This window comes from Pollachius pollachius, assembly GCF_949987615.1.
Source record: "Pollachius pollachius genome assembly, chromosome: 11".
Lineage (NCBI taxonomy): Eukaryota > Metazoa > Chordata > Actinopteri > Gadiformes > Gadidae > Pollachius > Pollachius pollachius.
In genome coordinates this window covers 10,675,545-10,694,111 of record NC_136944.1, presented here as the reverse complement: position 1 = coordinate 10,694,111, position 18,567 = coordinate 10,675,545, and the positions used below count along the sequence as shown (strand labels likewise).

The 18,567-nt window shown below is 42.1% G+C and overlaps 1 protein-coding gene across 2 annotated transcripts in view; it reads left to right on the top strand.

Annotated features, from left to right (window-relative positions):
* Positions 1-5,362: 5,362 nt before the first annotated feature.
* The window catches only part of fam20ca (FAM20C golgi associated secretory pathway kinase a), a gene marked incomplete at its 5' end in the record, with an annotated part of 36,838 nt that continues 23,633 nt past the window's right edge, over positions 5,363-18,567 (top strand). Inside the window, 3 exons of one of the 2 annotated variants that reach the window (XM_079747175.1) lie at positions 5,363-5,940; positions 6,860-7,053; positions 10,995-11,073. In XM_079747175.1, the coding sequence (XP_079603301.1) occupies positions 5,363-5,940; positions 6,860-7,053; positions 10,995-11,073 (851 nt within the window). The remainder of the gene's footprint in view (positions 5,941-6,859; positions 7,054-10,994; positions 11,074-18,567) is intronic. The other variant, XM_079747176.1, reaches the window with a different exon arrangement.

The following is an 18,567-nucleotide window of genomic DNA, read 5'->3' as shown; positions in this document are numbered from 1 at the left end:
AAAGACCTTTTAATGCTCTTTTGGAGTTATGAGTGTTAAGGTTGTTGTTGTTGTTGTTGTTGTTGTTCAACTACAGCCCCTTCGGGTTTAGTGTAGTATTGCATATTTATTACACAAGTCTAATTAAGAATGAAATAGCATTTATTAACGTTAAAAACAGGAAAGGTACGACTGTATTGCACATTGTCTGAAGGCATTTTATCCTTACCTCCTCTTTGATACCGTGGCCAGGCGGAGGGGTAGATGGGTGGTGGGAGGATAAAGGAAGGACCTTGGGGTATGTCAGCTGAAACGGATGTGTCAGGGGTATTAACATCTGATAACTCAGCCCTTATGACAGACTCGAGGCCAATAGGTGATGTATCGCCACCATTTTGTTTAGCATGTGTCTCTTTGAGGAGGGCAACGCATGTCCTCTCCACACATTGACTGGCTCTCTCTCTCTCTCTCTCTCTCTCTCTCTCTCTCTGCGAAATGTGCATGAAGAATTACACACATTCACACAACCACACACATACACGCACCCGCACCTCTTTCTGGAATCCCAAGGTCATACACAATATGTCCCTGTCATTTTCTGGGCGGGGGGGCAGGGGGGTTGTGTTGTATGTGTATGAAAAGATTGCGGTAATTCGCCTCACCATTACTCTCTACCTTCTTGGCAAGGGAGTTCAAATGCATCTGACAGTTTATTTTTCTGACATAACAGAACCATGATCAACAGACAGATTATGGGCCTTTCATATTGGACATGAATAGCATTGCTAATACTTTTCAGGTGGAAGGGTTGTTACTCACGGACGCATAGAGGTAGATTGCCTCCAGTCTACTTGTAGTCATTGTGATTGACCTACTAAAATTGCAATGTATATGAATTCCCTGTTGGTTGTATTGAATCAAAGCATCTGCTCAATTAGTAAATTATTTTCATATTCTGCAATGAATGTGCTACATTGTAACACAATGCTGTTCGGTGAGTAAACAAAGCTTCAAGAAGATGACAAATAAAAAATATAGAAATTAATTTAGAAAAGGGAAAATATAAGATTTGTAATTTGTTAGGAATGTTGTTTACATGTCTAAAGTGAAAGCATGATTTCTTGTACCACATTTGTCGACCATGATGGTGAGAGAATGTCCCTACGACGTCCATTCTCAGCTTTAGGGGCTGGATGTGACACGTTTCAACACCCTGGACCTCGGCCCTCAAAAAAAACACACACCTACGTTACACACTATGGTGGAGTGCGAGTACTATTGTCCACAGAACAGCTAATAGGTTTTCCGATTGTAGATTCAAAAGGTTTTCTCAATGACTGACAAGTGTCTGTGTAGTGGCAGTTTGAATTGATATATACATATATTATTTTTTGGTTTGGCTACGTCTGCTCCAGCCAGTGAACCAGTCAACCCTCAGGTCAAACATCCAGACACTCTGCCAGACACATGCTCCTCTGTGGGTTCCAGCGGGCCGGGCTTGGCCAGAACCTTTGCTGTGGATTGATTTTCATGACCACGATTCTGGCTTCTGAGATTTTCTGATCCCATCTCTCTCTCAAACCCTTTTACATCTACTCTTCTTCACATGGATACACTTCATACTGCTTCATGTTTATTAATTCCTATCTTTTTTTGTTATCTGCCTTTGGTACAGGTTTAGTTATTTTCTCTCTGTAAATCATGAAGATTAGATTAGATTAGATTCAACTTTATTGCATTGCACAGAAAGAGGCTATTTACAACGAATGATAGTTATTATCCAACAGAATGCAAAGTGAAGCCTCAGTTATGGTTGGACGTTGACGCAACCCAAGGGGGTTTACGGACCCATTACATCCTTGTGGACCCTACTTTCGTCCACCGCAAAGTTCTGACATGCGCCTCTGGAAAAATTGTAATCTTGCGTCGAGGCGACGGAGCAGCAAGGTCTTTGATTGTAAATAATCAAAGGCAAAAAGTGATGCCTCACTTTCTACTGCCTACAAGATTTTTATATTTAATGTTTGAACGAGAACTGATTGATTGGAATGACCACTAAGGTTGTCAATGCATAAACTATCAGTCTTATGTTTACGGCTAGAATGTGCTGAATCTCTGAACAAGCATAGCATAGCTGCCAGGACTTTAAGCTGTCTGAAGCTCTCTCTGTTTTCTTTTCATCAAAAGTCAAATGAAATTGAAAACACAATGTAATGAATTGTATGCAAATGCAACAATCATCCTCCAAGGTATATATGTAAACACAAATTGGATATGAAATACCTTACATTGTTGCCTACTTGAAATTGATTGTGATTTGACACAATAGCATAATTGCACACTCAGGGTATCGGACTCTTTACCGCGGCACAACAATTTCCATACAATTTGCGTTCAATTGTAGAAGCTATTTTCCCCTGAAGCAGGCTACATTGTCAAAGGCCAGAAAAACATTTGTTTTGCTTCCAGAAAAGAACAGAAATGCCTAAACCTTTCAGATTCGGGCAGCCAGTGAGGAAAATTGCCTAATCAGACCTCATTGCTCTCAGAACTCCTGTCTCTCTCCTCATTTGTATTGCAGGCAGACAAGAAGTGTAAAACGAATTGTTCCATCTTGGCAGAATCTGAACTCTTGTTGCTGTTACTATGACAAACGTCATTTGTTAAGACAACTGTGCTTTTTAAAACTTTAAAGTATGGTTGATTTTGTGTTTCCATGCAAACTTTGTTATTTAGAGAGCGATGAATTGGTCTGTTAGTCTTGTTAGCAATGAGACGCCGTTTTACTTAGATGCACAAATCTGGCAGTGTGAACGTCAAGTCAGAGCCTCTGGGAGAAGGGACCCGCAGCCAATGGGAGCTGCATCTTGGCCCACTTGGAAACACAGACTCACACACATACATACTCACATGCATGCTTACACACACACACACGCACGCACACCCACACACACACACACACACACACACACACACACACACACACACACACACACACACACACACAAAAGCATGCATACACACACAAACACACATGTAAACACATACTAGGGCTGAACGATTAATCCAATTCAAACCGACATCACATGTAATAGAAAGTGATGTTCAAATCGAAAAGGCTGCGATAAAAAAAATATATATTTTTGGTGATTTGATAATGTTACTGACTTGAGTTCAGTAAGATTTGTATTTCTTTTTCTTTTTCAATTCAATAGTTAAATAAAGATGTTATATCAATTCATCCATTAATCTCAACACATAGGCCTGGCCTAAAGGAAAGAGCATTTAATACGTTGACTACTTCCAATGTTGTGTAGGTCATACTAAAGAATGATTTATTGCTTGTTTAGTGAATAAAGCAGAACATAAGGAACTTTTAAAAAAGCCTATTCAGCCTTACATACACATGCAAACACAGAGATACACAAACACAAAGTGCATTACACTATACATTCAAACAGATGTATACAAACAGATGTATACACACACACACACACAAGCGCACACACCGAGACACACACACATGCATACATTCTCAAGGATGAACATAATGCACACAGATACACACACACACACACACACACACCTCACACACACACAAACATACACACACATACACACACACAAACACAAACAAGCAATAAACAGATCCATACATAAATGGAGGGGACACACTTATTAAATGAACAGCACATACATTTGGCTTATATCGTTGCATTATATACCGAACACACTAAAAGCACATGGGATTCATGTCATGAAATAAGTGAAGACATTTCATCTATATGGTGCCCCCCATTCGCCACATTGCAAGTTGTCTCCTTGACAAATGGACTAAAGATATTTGATGCATATTCGTATATTTAGCTGAACCGTTAAAGGCCAGTTCTTGGCCTTGAAAGCAATCAAAACCATTATTTGCTTAATCATGAATGACGGGATGTTTCAGATTTGACAGTTGTAATTGATTGGGCCTTGTTTGCTGTAAATGAAAGTTTGACATGCTTCATCACCAAACCGAGATTAAATGGCCTCTGACAAGGCCCATAAATATAGTTATATAGTGTTGTTTTTACTGCAACACATCAGCAAATAATTAAATGGTATCATGGTTGTAATTGTTTACATTTGGCAAGTCAAATGTGAACAACAGCTCAAATACATGCAATAAATCAAAAAACATTTTACTTTTACATAGGCCTACATCGGAGGTGCCAAAGAAGGGGCCAGGTGATTTAGATTTTTCCTGTCAGGTAGTCGCTTCAGCGTTGATTAAATGACCAGTAAATTGTAATTGCTTACATTGAATCAAGGTCTGGGTCGATTAAGCACTTCAATTTTGGCAATATCCCGGGCAGTACACCTTGCCTACTATCGCACCTGCGCTGCCCACCAGCACGCCTCGTCACAGCACCCTCTGCCTGCGCACCGGAAAGTTGCAGGCGTGTTAGGGGTGAACCATTTCAAAGCTGCTTTCTCGCTGGTGCTCGCCTTTTTCTCATATCACTCCTGCGACTTGTCTGCTCTGTGTAGCCTACACGCAGCCAATCTCTGTCGGATGACGCCGGAACAAGGCTGGGCTCACGAGGGGTTTGATCAAAATATTTAACACGCCCACCCCTGGAAATAACACTTCGAGGGAAAGTGAAGTATTTGGGAAAGCAAGGCGATCGCGGGACAACTGATACCGGGAATCCTTGCACCTGTCAATCAGTCTCTTGTGATTTTTCGTGTACCTCGGCCGAATGAAGGTGGTGGACAGGGACGACATCCAGGAATATTGTGTGTTTCTTTGTTATTAAACTACGAAGTCGAATACTTTTTGGGGGGATATGATTAAACAAATCTTTAAAAGACTGTGGTTAGCACAGTGGGTTAAAATTTGTGCGCTTTTTGTATCGAGATTCTTATCTTGCCCATGATTCGTCACAACGTGTCTCAAGTTATGGCAGTCTTTTTTTAAACAGATTTTCAAGGATAACCACATTTTTTAGATATTATTCGCCGCATGCTCCATGGCTATTGGGTTTATATTCAATAGCGCATTGAATGAAGAGCGTTCCATGTCGCCTGCGAAGGGACCACTGATCGCAATGTGTCATGTTATAGTCTACCTCGTCGCAAGAGATGAGGATTCCGTGCGAATATAACTGTTTCGTTGTGTTTTATGCGGACGGAGTGGCCGACATACCATGGATTACGTGTGGAAGGATAACAGACAATAATAAATCGAGCAACGTCGTTGCCTTTTGCCTCGCGTAACAGTATTAAGAAATCGATGTCGTTGATGTAAAGCGTGTGTCTCTGTGTTCTTGTGTGTGGACAGGCTCTTTTGAAGAGGGAACAATACGTATTCATTGTTGTGTGTAAAAAGCACAAAACAATGATCAAAATGATATTGTTTCGTAAATTCCGGGTGTTTATACTGATGGTGTTTCTGGTGGCGTGCACCATGCACATCATGATAGACCTGCTGCCCAAGCTGGAGAAGCGTGCGGTTGGAGCTGGGAGCGCTGACGGCGGCTGCCAATGCCCACACAGCGGCAACCCAAGCGAGGACACGCAGAACTGGGCGAAGCAGCGCGCCCGGTCGATGGCCGAGGCGGGCTGGCCTAACAAGCACACGCTGAGGATCCTGCAAGACTTCAGCAGCGAGCCCAACTCCAACCTCTCCTCACGCTCCCTCGAGAAGGCGACGGTGGCCGCGGAGAGAGCGGAATATGCTCTTCAGCGGAAGAAACCTTTGAACATACGAGGCGACACCGCAGGAGACCGCAAGTCTCTCATTGGCAGCGGGAGCCGGACGGTGGTCCCTGTGACCGTTGGGTCGTCTCGTCTCCTTGCGCTGTTCGAGCACCCTTTGTATCGGATTGACCTTCCACCACTCACGGATGATGACACCCTGTTCAACGTCAACAAGGACATACGGTTCTACCCCCGAGCCGCCGGGAACCAAGGGTGGTAAGCCACACCACCACACATAATATAAGCACTTAAAGTTAAATGTGATAGATGCACAAGCGCCATTGTGCGGTATTTATATAGACTACAGATACCACCCGGACACTATTTGTTTTGTATCACTCCCTGCACTACACAATCGAAAAATCAATAATCATTGTTGTTATTATTATTGTTATTGTTTTTATTACTATTATTATTATAACATTATTATAATAATATTAATTATTATATAATAGGCGCTTGGAGCATTATTATTATCAGAAGATAGTGAAAGTGGTAGTATTTGTGGGTTAATGATGACAATGATAATTCTATTTTTAAGGTTTTTTTAGGAGCAAACTCCATCTCCTTCCTAATAACCAATCACATGAATGGCGTTCAGTTTAGTCCAACGCTATCTATCCCACTGGAATCAGTCCACTCCCTTAATATCTGTCATTCATCTTTATCTCATCCCTTTCGTTATCAGCCGCTACTGCGATATAAGATTCCCTTAGGCCTTCTCTCTGTCAATTCAGGTCAATGTCTCTTGTCAATGTTGTCGACTGTTCATGTATAATGAGGTACATCCATATTTTATTGAATGAATTATCCTTATCCGTTCGTTACTTTGTTCTTCTGCTTCCTGAGGAAGTTTATTGTGTCGTCTTGTTGCCTTTTAATGCACATTCTAATTGGATTTCCGTATATTTCCCTAATGTTACAGTCACAATATTTCCTATTAGGCTGTTCGACAATGAACTGACTATTTTGTGCGACATCCCTATCGAGTGAATATATGGTTCTGACTTGATGGACCCCGACAGAATCAGTCGAGCCACTGAAACAGCAGAAGGTACCACCGACATGACGAGACACACCCAGTAACCGACCCTGGAACTGACCACGACCACCTGTACCCCCGCCCCCCTGCCAGGCACTACGACGGCAACGAGGAGGGTGTGGCGGAGGAGGATGAGTACCGGCCAACGGAGGAGGGGGCTGCCGAGTCCTACCCCAACTGGCTGCGCTTTCACATCGGGATCAACCGCTACCAGCTGTTCCCCAGGCACAGCCTCGCCCTGGACGCCCTGCTCAGGGACCTGGCCAGCCTCAAGATCACCAGCGTGGGTGAGTCAAGTCAGCCAGTCAATCACATAAGGCTGTCTAGTCCGTCAGTCAGTCAGACTGTCTGATGATGGTGTTTTTTATGAGAACATATGTTATGTGTGTGTGTGTGTGTGTGTGTGTGTGTGTGTGTGTGTGTGTGTGTGTGTGTGTGTGTGTGTATGTGTGTGTGTGCGCGTGAGTGCATGCGTGATGATGTTGCTTTTTATGAGAACATATGTTGTGGATTGTGTGTGTACGTGTGTGTGTGTGTGTGCGCATGAGTGCATGCATGCATAAGTGTGTGTGCTTGTGTGTATCTTCAATGAGATGAAAGGAATTGGCCTGCATATGATACCTTAGCGGTGTGTTGGTGGATGGCTAACCATTCGGAATTGAATCAACCTTGTCAGGCTTGTTTGCCTTGTTAGACTGGAAGTCTTGATTTTGTTTCCTCAATTTTGTTGGAGTAGCACACCTTCACTTTTATGTTCACAACCCTGTGTAATTACCTTTGTTTTGGTCACCAGAAGGATTTTCTTGGTATTGGGTCTGGGAGGTATGAATATACATCCAAAGGAATATGAAATGAATGTGCCTTGTTCTCATATCTACCATGTTCTTAAATCTACTGAGTACTGACTTTGTCTCCACACAAATTAACCATCTTTAACATAAGTATCATGTTCCATTGTAAGAGAAATCAGGACCTTGATAACAAATTGAGGTTATCACCATGGACTTTGTACTCCATACAAATTATAGTGTGTGTATGTAGAGGTGCTTGTGTGTTTTCGTTCAAATTGTACATCCAGTATTTCCCATTAGCGTTGCATTTACTTCTGTGCGAAATGTAAGTTAATTTGTAACCAGAGTTGTGTGAGTTTTTTTGCATTGGAGTGTGTCTGTGGGTATGAGTGTGCATGTGTGTGTGTCTGTGTGTGCGTGTCTGCTGATGTGAGTTCCTCGTATATGCTCCGTCACCACATCCGCCCGCTTACTGCTGCCTCATCGCTAATTCGTCGCCGTGTTCCCGATCTGAAGGAGGGTTAGCAGGTCCCATCCATTAGCCCTTCCTTTCCCAGCTAGTATCCTCTCCATCACCACTCCCTGGCTCCTCACGCCTGTGTCCCCGCCGGTCCCCAGGTGTGGTCGATAGGCTGCTCATGACCTGTCTAGCCATGTGCCGTCTATCAATCAGCCATCCGTCTTTGTGCAGGGAGGGCCTTTGAAGCGCTGTCAATCTGCACAGGCAAATTGAAACCCAGGGTGAATCCGTAAGGGGGAATGGATGTTGTACAAAGTATGGTACAAATCGTAATTTGTTTTGCCGCCATCAACAATCTCACCATTTATTTCTTATTCGCTATCTATCTATCCATCCAAATTTCTGTCTGTCTGTCTGTCTGTCTGTCTGTCGATGTATAGTGTTGTGGGAATGTAAGTGTCCATTGCACGTTAATTATTGACCTTGAACACTCTGGAAAACGCTCTGAGATGTTATCTTTTAATGCAAGTATAAAAATATGTATTCAGCAGAACAAAACAAGAGCCTTACCTAAACAATGCTGCATCATTCTTCCTGAGCAACTCTATCTATCCTATCTATCTATCCATCCATCAATGCATCCATACCCCACCCATACATATATCTATCTGTCTGTCTTTTTATGTTTTATGTCCATCTGTTTTCTTCCTCTGTGTCTGTCTGTCTGCATGCCTTTTTGTGTTGCTCTAGATCTGTCTGTCAGTCTGTTTATTTTTCTCTGGTGTATGTCTGTTCAGTTTTCATGCTTGGTGTTTGCTGAGACTCATAAATTATGAATCATAAGTCATACGTATGGTAGAGCGAAGCAGTACAGGTGAGGGGAGGGGTATAGGAGGAGGGTAAGCAGGGAGGAGTGTCCATCCTTAAGGAGAGCTGGGTGCTGACGCTGAAGATGAAGAAGAAAAAGCCTGGAGCTTTTTCAAACCCAATGAAGTTGAAATATTTAACATTACATTCATTTATTCATTTATCGAGGTATGTTAGTCTTTTGCCCCGCGTGAAATCGTAGACAGTTAAACAGACAGACAATTTGATTGAATTGTGGAGTGCTGATTCAAAATAATGATGCCAGCCAACTGAGAGGTTTTGATTGCCTCGTACTAATCTGTTGTTCCTAACCCGAACCATTTGTGCCTATTATTGGAGAGATAGATAAATACATAAATGCATTGATGGACAGAAAGTAGCAGGATATTGTAACAACACTAATGTCCATAAGTGCAAAACAAGTGGCTTTATCTACTCCTAGGTTTAAGGTACTTTTTCTTGTGCCATTTTTTGTGTATTGATACTTTTTTGGTCATCTTGTTCCATATTCTTTGTATTGATGACAATCAAACAAGTCTAGAAACAAAATGGAGTGTTCTGCATGAAGTTTTGAGAAGCTTACCAAAAGCTTACATTCAGGAGCACCCCCCCCCCCCATTCACACACACACACACACACACACACACACACACACACACACACACACACACACACACACACACACACACACACACACACAGATGTTACTCACACATGTTACTCACACACACACACACACACACAGATGTTACTCACACATGTTACTCACACACACACACACACACACACACACACACACACACACAGATGTTACTCACACATGTTACTCACACACACACACACGCGCGCACACACACACAAAGGCTTTCTTTGACATAAGTGCACCTCCCCCATAACAGACTGTGTGTGTATCAAATGGAATCTTGATCGGTGTAACTATGTACATGGAAGCTTTGAGACAAGCAAAAACCGGCAGACAAGCGGCCTGCTTGCCAGTTGACTAGAAAATCTAGCCAATCAGCCAGCCTAGCCTCCAGTCTGTCAGTCAATAAGTAAGTCAGTCAGCCAAACAGTAAGTCAGTCAGTCAGTTAGTTTGATCCAGCCGGTCAGTCAGTCAAACAGTAAGCCAGTCAGACTCAATCAGCCAAACAGTCATCTTTTGAGCCAGTCAGTAAGTGAGTAAGTGTGCTACAAGGGAGGCTTATGTTGATATTGGGGTTAGGCAGCAAAGCAGTGCTGTGTAATCTGTCCAAGTTAATGCGCTGTAATAAAGGGGAAAATCCCCTGAAAGCCTGTCCCTGATGACAGGAACACTAGGCATTGAGACAGGGACCGCCGGCCCTATTGTCTGAGTGGTAGGCAAGCTGGACCGCTAGGCTTGTCGCCACAGAGATGAGTGATGGAATCACATGAGCCCTGTAGATATGATGAACCAGGCGGCAGAATCAGAGGCCCTCAATACAGAGTACAGAGCTCAATACAGAGTACAGAGTTCAATACAGAGTACAGAGTGAGGGGGGGGGGGCATTGGTCATCTTGTGCCATGTGACATGGATGTGGTTCCTGTAAGTTCTTAGTCAGTTTGATCTACATTGAGACCCGAACAGACAAACAAACATGATGATTATACAAGCTCTGAGCAGATGCGACATTTTCACATCTCCGGTGAACATTATTTAATCATGATGAATGATTTGGTACAACCGGAAGGTTAACTCAAAATCATATTGTCATTATTGTTATTATTATATCCGAACAAAAGGACCCTCCCTGTTTCCAACCCTCTCGCAGTACAGGTATGCCAAGAGGCGGTTTTTCTGACCCATTTCTCTTTGATTACACCAAATGGTGGACAAATTTGTCCGCATTTTAGATCACGCTACCATCCGTTTGTGTAAAACAATGGTCATACTGCCAAAGAAAGGATTTGAGCTGGCGTGCAAGTGTGTGGGTTTGTGATTTGTGTGCGTGTGTGTGTGTGTGTGTTTGTTTGTGTGTGCGTGTGCATGTGTGTGTGTGTTTGTGTTTGGCTATTGGGCTTTGTGTGCTCTGACCTAAATTTACGTTTGTCATTTTCCTGTGTTTTTTTGTCTTATGAATTTTCGTCAGCCATGAAGTCGGGAGGCACTCAGCTGAAGTTGATAATGACCTTTCAGAACTACGGACAAGCCCTGTTCAAGCCCATGAAGTAAGTGGAACCACCATCTGATATTTTGACCATTCATTGTTTTGACACCTAGCTCTACGCCTCGGTACAACTCTCCCGATTACTACATGATGTATTTTAATTTATCTTTTTTAATTTTCTATAATTAATTCAAGCTGAAAAACTTTCATGTTTGTTTTAGTAATTTAACTGACTTTTTTGGTTTGGGCATCTTGCTCAAGGCTCCTTGAGCTGTAGATATATATTAGTGGGCATGCTCTCATCTCATTTACCTGGAGGTCGGTGCTGTTTCCATCCCCCAAGCCCCTCCTTTGGTCTTGATCTTCTTCAGTAAGTGACATTGTGTGTCTGTGTGTGTTGTCAGGCTGCCTTTTAAAGGTCCCATGGCACAAAAATTTCACTTTCTGAGGTTTTCTAAACTTAATATGAGTTCGCCTAGCCTGCCTATGGTCCCCCAGTAGCTAAAATTGGCGTTAAGTGTAAAACGAGCACTTGCTATCCTGCTCTGCCTTTGAAAAAACAAAGCTAAGACTCGCAGATTTGGATTTTTTTTTACACACAGTAACGCAAGTGTTGTACACTTCTTTGTTATTTGGATAACCGTTCTGCTGTTGGTGTTATGGCGCATAACACGTCGGGTTCTCTGACGTCTCTGGTATTTCCACAACGAGACTCGTAGTGGGGGTTATCTCAGCCATGGTTGAGAAGGAATTGGGGGAAATGAACTTTGGCTTTGACTCCCTGAAGTACATGAATCCAGCGACACCGCTGGAGCCCCGCTGCCCGCTGCCGAGGCGGTGGAGCCTCGGCAGCGGGCAGCGAGGCTCCGGCGGGAGACAATGGCGGTCAACAATGGTGGGCAACAATCCCTTTCTCCTCCATGTCGGGGATCAGTCAACTACAGATTGATGTGGAAGTGGAAGAACCAGAGACGACGGAGAACCCGACGCAGTCGTTTAAGATTCATAATATCGTTTGGAGGCTCACACAGCTTTTGGCTGCGATAATATATATTATATGATATACATATCTATGTATAATATGATATTATTTAAATATAGAGCTCCAGGACTCCCGCCGGAGCACCCGGAGTGTTCTAGAATATTTACAGAACACGGAGTGCTTCTCTCCATTGCGATACATCCACTGTAAACACAGCGCATGGTACCGCTGCCTCAAGCTGCTCAGGGCCACACCCCCACCCTCCTCCTTGACCCGCCTCTCCTCCTCATTTTCATTAAAGCTACAGACACCGAAACGGCGCATTTGGGCAAAGTTCAATGTGCGACTGGCTGGTAGTGGCTGTAATTCTGCACCACGGCTGATTCCGGGAATGTCTTCAAAGACTGTGATAGGGGTCCACTAATATCTATATTAAAGATTCCATAAAGTAGCATGCCATGGGACCTTTAATTAACATGAAGAGGCTGATGTTTTAATTAAAAAGGAAGTCTAGCAGGGCCCAGAGAATTGGGTCTACTGGGAGCTACAATGGCAGCAAGCTCAGTGTGAAAAAAACGAAAGAAAAATAAGATTCACATTCAGACACGCACACAAAAACTGTTCCACCTGGATGATGCATTTCTGTCGGCTGGTTGTTTCACCATCATGGACACACAGATAAACAGTAGCCAACTGGGCCTGGATCAGAAGTAATCCTGCTGTGTGTGTGTGTGTGTGTGTGTGTGTGTGTGTGTGTGTGTGTGTGTGTGTGTGTGTGTGTGTGTGTGTGTGTGTGTGTGTGTGTGTGTGTGCGTGCTTTGATTGCTGGGAAGTTTTTCGTGCAGCAGAGACCTTGTCTCAGTAGGATTGTATTGGAGAAAGAAAATGTGTGTGTGTGCGTATTTGTTTCAGAGAGAGAGTGTGTGTGTGTGTGTGTGTGTGTGTGTGTGTGTGTGTAGGTGTGTGTGTGTGTCTGTCTGTGTGTTCCACATGTGCATATGTGTCTATGCATTTTTGTGTACATCCCAATGTGCCATGTGTGCATAGGTGGGCAATTACGTGCATATACATGCATGCTTGTGCTAGTTCATGTACTAACCGATGATTGTGAATAACCGATGAAGGCCGATAATTGCCGTTGTCCTGGCCTGCAGTGGCATTCAACATGAAACCACTCAACGTATTACCGTATCCTTCTAAACGCACATTATCATAACCTTCCTATAAAGAGTCATTATGAGCCTGGGGCCAGAGAATGCTTGATGTTGGAGCGCTTTTACTTTGAAAATGATTGATGACTCATCGTTGCTTGTCATCAATCACTTTCGATTCAATTACACTTTCATTACACATCCAAGGCTATCTTTTGGGCTTGCAGCTTTTAAGCAGCTCCATCCAAAGGTTGGACTTACATTTTAGTAGAGCTAAAGTTTGTTATGTTGGTTTGATGGTGAATCACTGACTTAACTTCTTGAAGATAAAGCAGAATAATTATTCATTATCTCACATGAAAAACACACACTGGTGCTTCTGTGTGTTTGTGTGTGTGTGTGTGTCTGTGTGTGTCGATGTCTGCAAGGATTACTCACATTGATTTTTATATTTCAGTATGAGGCTATAATACTCCACAGTTTTTTGTTCTTATTTGACCCTGCACTATGATGTGAATATGCAACTATTAAATCAAATATATGCACAAAAAATAAAAAATACAGAATGTAGTTTGATGTCATCTGCACATAATAATCCATAGATTCACTCTGCAGTCCACAGTCTAATAATAAAGGGAGAATTTGGGATATGTAGATTCATCAGGATGAGATTCTCCAATATATTACCTTTACTACAGAAGTAGATTTGATTTAAATTGCATTGAAGGAAATGTGAAACTCTAACATGGTAATGTCATAAAAACTCCCCTGCAACGTATAATTTCAAGCAGAAAGAATGTTATCCCTCGAAGCCATCCGAAATCTGCTATGACTTTAATTATGCGGCAGCTTCCAAATTACATGTTAGCCATTGCCATAGTACCACATTTAGCCTGTCAAAATCCTTTGTAACTTATTATTTGGTCCATATTATTTGGTCTGTCGCGATCTCCTCTCATTAGTGCTTACAGACTCTGTGCTAAAGTCCTTGATTTGGCGATGACAACCAACCATCATCTCAATGTTTTCAGTGAGAGTACAGTGTATGAACAAAATACATGCTTTATATATCAGAGTGCAAGACACAGGCCTGCTGTTCCAATCATTGAACAAATGTTCTCCTCCATTCTGGTTGTTGTAGTTCTGCTCTGTTCAGACTTTTGGGGTGATTCCACAGATTCTATTGAAAATGTTAGATAATTGCGCAGACAAGTCTACTTCATAAGCTAACAGCTTACCAGAACCATCACTTTCTCTGTTTTTCCAGGTGTGATGGACAAGTGTCTGACAAGATTTTGTTTGTCTGACTGACTTTCTGTTGTTTTCAGGACTCTAAACTCACCTCAGACTAATGGATACTTTTGACTCATTGTATATTTAGTGTTGCAACCACAACAATGCAACAAAACAATCTATTCTATTTTGGATAAACCAGCAATGGTGAAAACATTTAAGTAGTAAATGTTAGCAAATGTTAACTACTACTTTTCCCGCAGATTGCTCAGTCTTATAATTTGAACATGCAATGGTTGGTATTAATAAATGTCACTTCCCTGAAAAGTAGGGCCAATGATAATGGTGCTCAAACTGAGAGACAGGGAGACAGAGAGTGAGAGTTAGAGAAAGAGAGACAGAGACAGAGGATTAGGATTAACAAGCACAGGCAGAATGAAGATGGAGTAGGATTTTGATCACAAGAGAGAGAGAGCTGGTTAAGAAGATCATATGAACTAGAGTGAGAAGTCAAAGGGCAGGGGGGTGGGTGGTCATGCCAACCTGACTAACTGCCAGCGACCATCCTGGCTCAGTCTTAATCTTGCCAAGCATCTGACGGCATCATTTGGAACCAACATGAACGCCTCACTAATTACATTCCCCCAGTCGGGGTCTGAAAAGAGAAGTGAATGATTAGAAAGGTCCCTATATTTGCACACAAAGAAATATGATTCCCTTCCATTACTGGTAAATCTTTCTAATTTATAATATTAATATATTTTATATTTCACATATCAACTAGATAAAAATATATAGTTTTTAAATTCGTAAATTAATTATTTATTATATTTCTTTACCCAAACTAGTGGGCTTGCACCGGGACTGTGTGTGTGTGTGTGTGTGTGTGTGTAGATGCCGTGGGTATAACCAGGAGAAGCGGGGCCCGCCTCACGTCTTATCTGCATGAACTGAATCCGATCTGACAGGGCTATGCAGCGCTAGCTAGCGAGTGCTGGGTGTGCTACGTTTTCCTGTGTTTGAAGGCTACGCCCGGGAGGCCTGTAGGTTCATTGGCTAGGCTGAAGGCTGTTTCATAACCACAAATACAATACATTTCAGGGGATGGATTAGGGTGGTAGATGGCTATATACTTGTTGGTTAGGGAAAAGATGCTAACTAATGGTAGATAATTAATGTGATTAGAGATAAAAAATAAATCTAAAGCGGTGGTTCTCAACTGGGCTGGCCTTGGGACCCATATTCGCCCATTTTCATTAAGTCGCGACCCACTTTTATACAATTCAAATCAAGCAATTTATTTCTCAAAAATGGGAGAAATAAATTAAAGTGAACACACATGCACAATGTCATCATGACCTTTTCTAAACATAAATAAACAAACATTTTAATCCCTGCATTCAAATCACAGTACTCTAGCAATAATGAAAAAAGTATTTGACCACACTCCGTGACCCATTAAGAACAAGATCAGGACCGTCTTTTGGGTCGTAACCCACCATTTGAGAACACTGCTCTAGAACACTTACCTCTCTCTATCAGCATGGGTTTTTGCAGAGGCATAGAGAAAGAGAGTTGCATCATCCGTAAGGCCAATTATTTTTGAGAAATGTCTGACAATGGAGACCCTCAATAAGTCCAAACCTTGGGAACGAAAAGCAGGAAAAATGTTTTTACAGCTCGATGTTAAGTTAAATGGCAGCAATGGCAGATTAATGGGCATAAACCAAGACATTGAAACAGTATAGGTGAATGAGTTTTTTAAGGCCTCAATCTTAAAGTCAATTGGTCTACTTATTTGCTTACAGACTAAGAATATCAACGGATTTACTGAATGTTTAATGCCTAAAAACCCACAATTAACTTGTGTGTGGTTATGCTATGTCCTATTGTGTGCATTACAATCCGATTTAACATTCAAGAAAAAATTACGAGTTTCAGCCAAATTTGGAATAATGTTGTTTTAGAATAGAATGGGATAGAATAACATGAGTGGGCAGAACCCCTATTTGAATCAGAGCATTGATTGCATGCATGATCATTTTTAATGCTTGATTTCTGAATGTAGGTATGGATAGGCCGGTATATAAAGATATATAAGGGCAACTTTGTCTTTGTTAAGTAAATTGTATATATGCTAAAGAATTAATTTGGTCAACAGAAGGTGGCAGAATTGTCTCTGTCACCTTTTGTTTGCCAAATAGATAGCTATTTTTACACGCACTTCTTTTGCCATTGAGTTAACTCAGCCTTTAGATAGTTTGAGTGACACCGCTTTTATATGTTAGGAATCTATATATATATATATATATATACTATAATAAAGAGTTACTTTCATAGTCAATATAATGTATCTGCAGGCCAGTAACGAATAGGAAGTAACTTACTTAATGCTTACTTTAAGAGATCAAAACAATAGTAATCTGCCCAACGGAAGCGGTTAATAATACATCTACTGATGCCTCCAGATTGGCTCTGGTTGAAGAGGGGAGAGCAGTGGGGGCAGTAGAATGCCGCTTGGACACATCATCAGTGTTTCCTGGAGTCACTGGGTGTTACGGGTCTTACAACAGACACCCTCCTCCAGGCGACCCGACCGAGGCTGATCAGACCCCGGCCTGTGTCCAAGCGGCATTCTACTGCCCCCACTGCTCTCCCCTCTTCAACCAGAGCCAATCTGGAGGCTTTTTCCACTGCCTCCACCTTGTTTCCTATGGCTCTTCTTCGGTTTGCACCTGTAAGCCAATACTACACTCGGCAAAGTTGCCCTGTACCGTACTTAAGTACGATTCCCCCCCCTCCCCCCTCGCTAACTGCCCTGTGCTCACACTAGACATTCTCAATTGGGCCTGATGCCGCCTTCAAAACAGCTCGGTGGTTCGGAAGCTCTTACGTGACTATACGTAAACCTTTCCTTCTTCCGAAATAAGAGTACTCGTAGGGTATGACATAAAACCGGAAAACAGATCGTTTTGGAGGCTAGACTTCATAATAACTACAAGTATGGATGCCCGCAGGGACTTCTTTGCGCTTCTTTGCTGAATAGGATGAATTAGTTATTAGAACTGCTTGCGATGGTGGATCATGAGCAAGAGTTTATCAGGTAATGTTTATAATTGTAAGCTATAATGTATCGTAATACAAATTTTAGAATGGGTGTTAAGTTCGCCTCTAGTGCTTGCTGCAAGTTCACTTTAGTCTATCAATGAAATGGGCAGCCATTGTTGTGACGTGATCTCGGAGGACTTGGGTAGCTTTACATCCGCACGAAACTCTGAACGAAAACTACATGGAGCTACACAAGCCGTTATTCTGAAATCACTTTCAAATATTTTGGTACGACCAGGTCACAGATATCTTTGCAACAAAAACAGGAGGATTTACTTGAATTGGGCAAGTCAATCCTCCTTCTGAAGGAGGATTGACTTGATCTATAAATGAAGTCCCTCAATCTTAATTGGCTTAACACCATGACCAACATTCTGAAACATCCATTAACATCAACATTTGCCTCAAACAATGTTAGGCTTACAGCCAATGTAAATATTTTTGAAATAATGTTCTTGTTCTTTTAATTGTTTGTTACTCTGACCGTTCTGTTTGATTTTGTTGAAAGGTTTGATATTGTTTGATATTGTTCATTGAGGGCAAAAATAGGTCCAATGCTAGGCCAAGATTTTTTTATTTAGTTTTACAAATCAAGAGTAGGCCAGCTTTCAAAGTACAATGCTGCCACTGATTTGGATTTGTATCAATTTTATTAACATAATTATCCCTCCCTGCTATTTTGTAGTACACCAAAACACCCTGAAACAACTTGAGTCTCACATACTTATGCCACCATACGCCACTAACAGTGCAAGCAGGACAATGGCAACCAAGCGTGCGCTTTCAAAACCACCAGCCGTCCCTGGCACGCATGCATAAAAAACATAGGACACAGCGGATTAGGGCTGAAGACATCATGTTTAATCATCATACGATACAGAGATCAGGGGGCTGATGACTTTGTATGTGCTTGTGGTGGCGTAGTTCTCAAAGCCTCATGGTTGCTGTGGTAATTGAGTAACTAACTATTTCAATGGGTCCAACTCTTATATTTTTCCATTTTGGCGACCGACTGAGTCAGTTCAAGCCTTGACATTTTATTGTGACTGAGATGTCCCACATAAAAGCCTTCCCCTGCGTC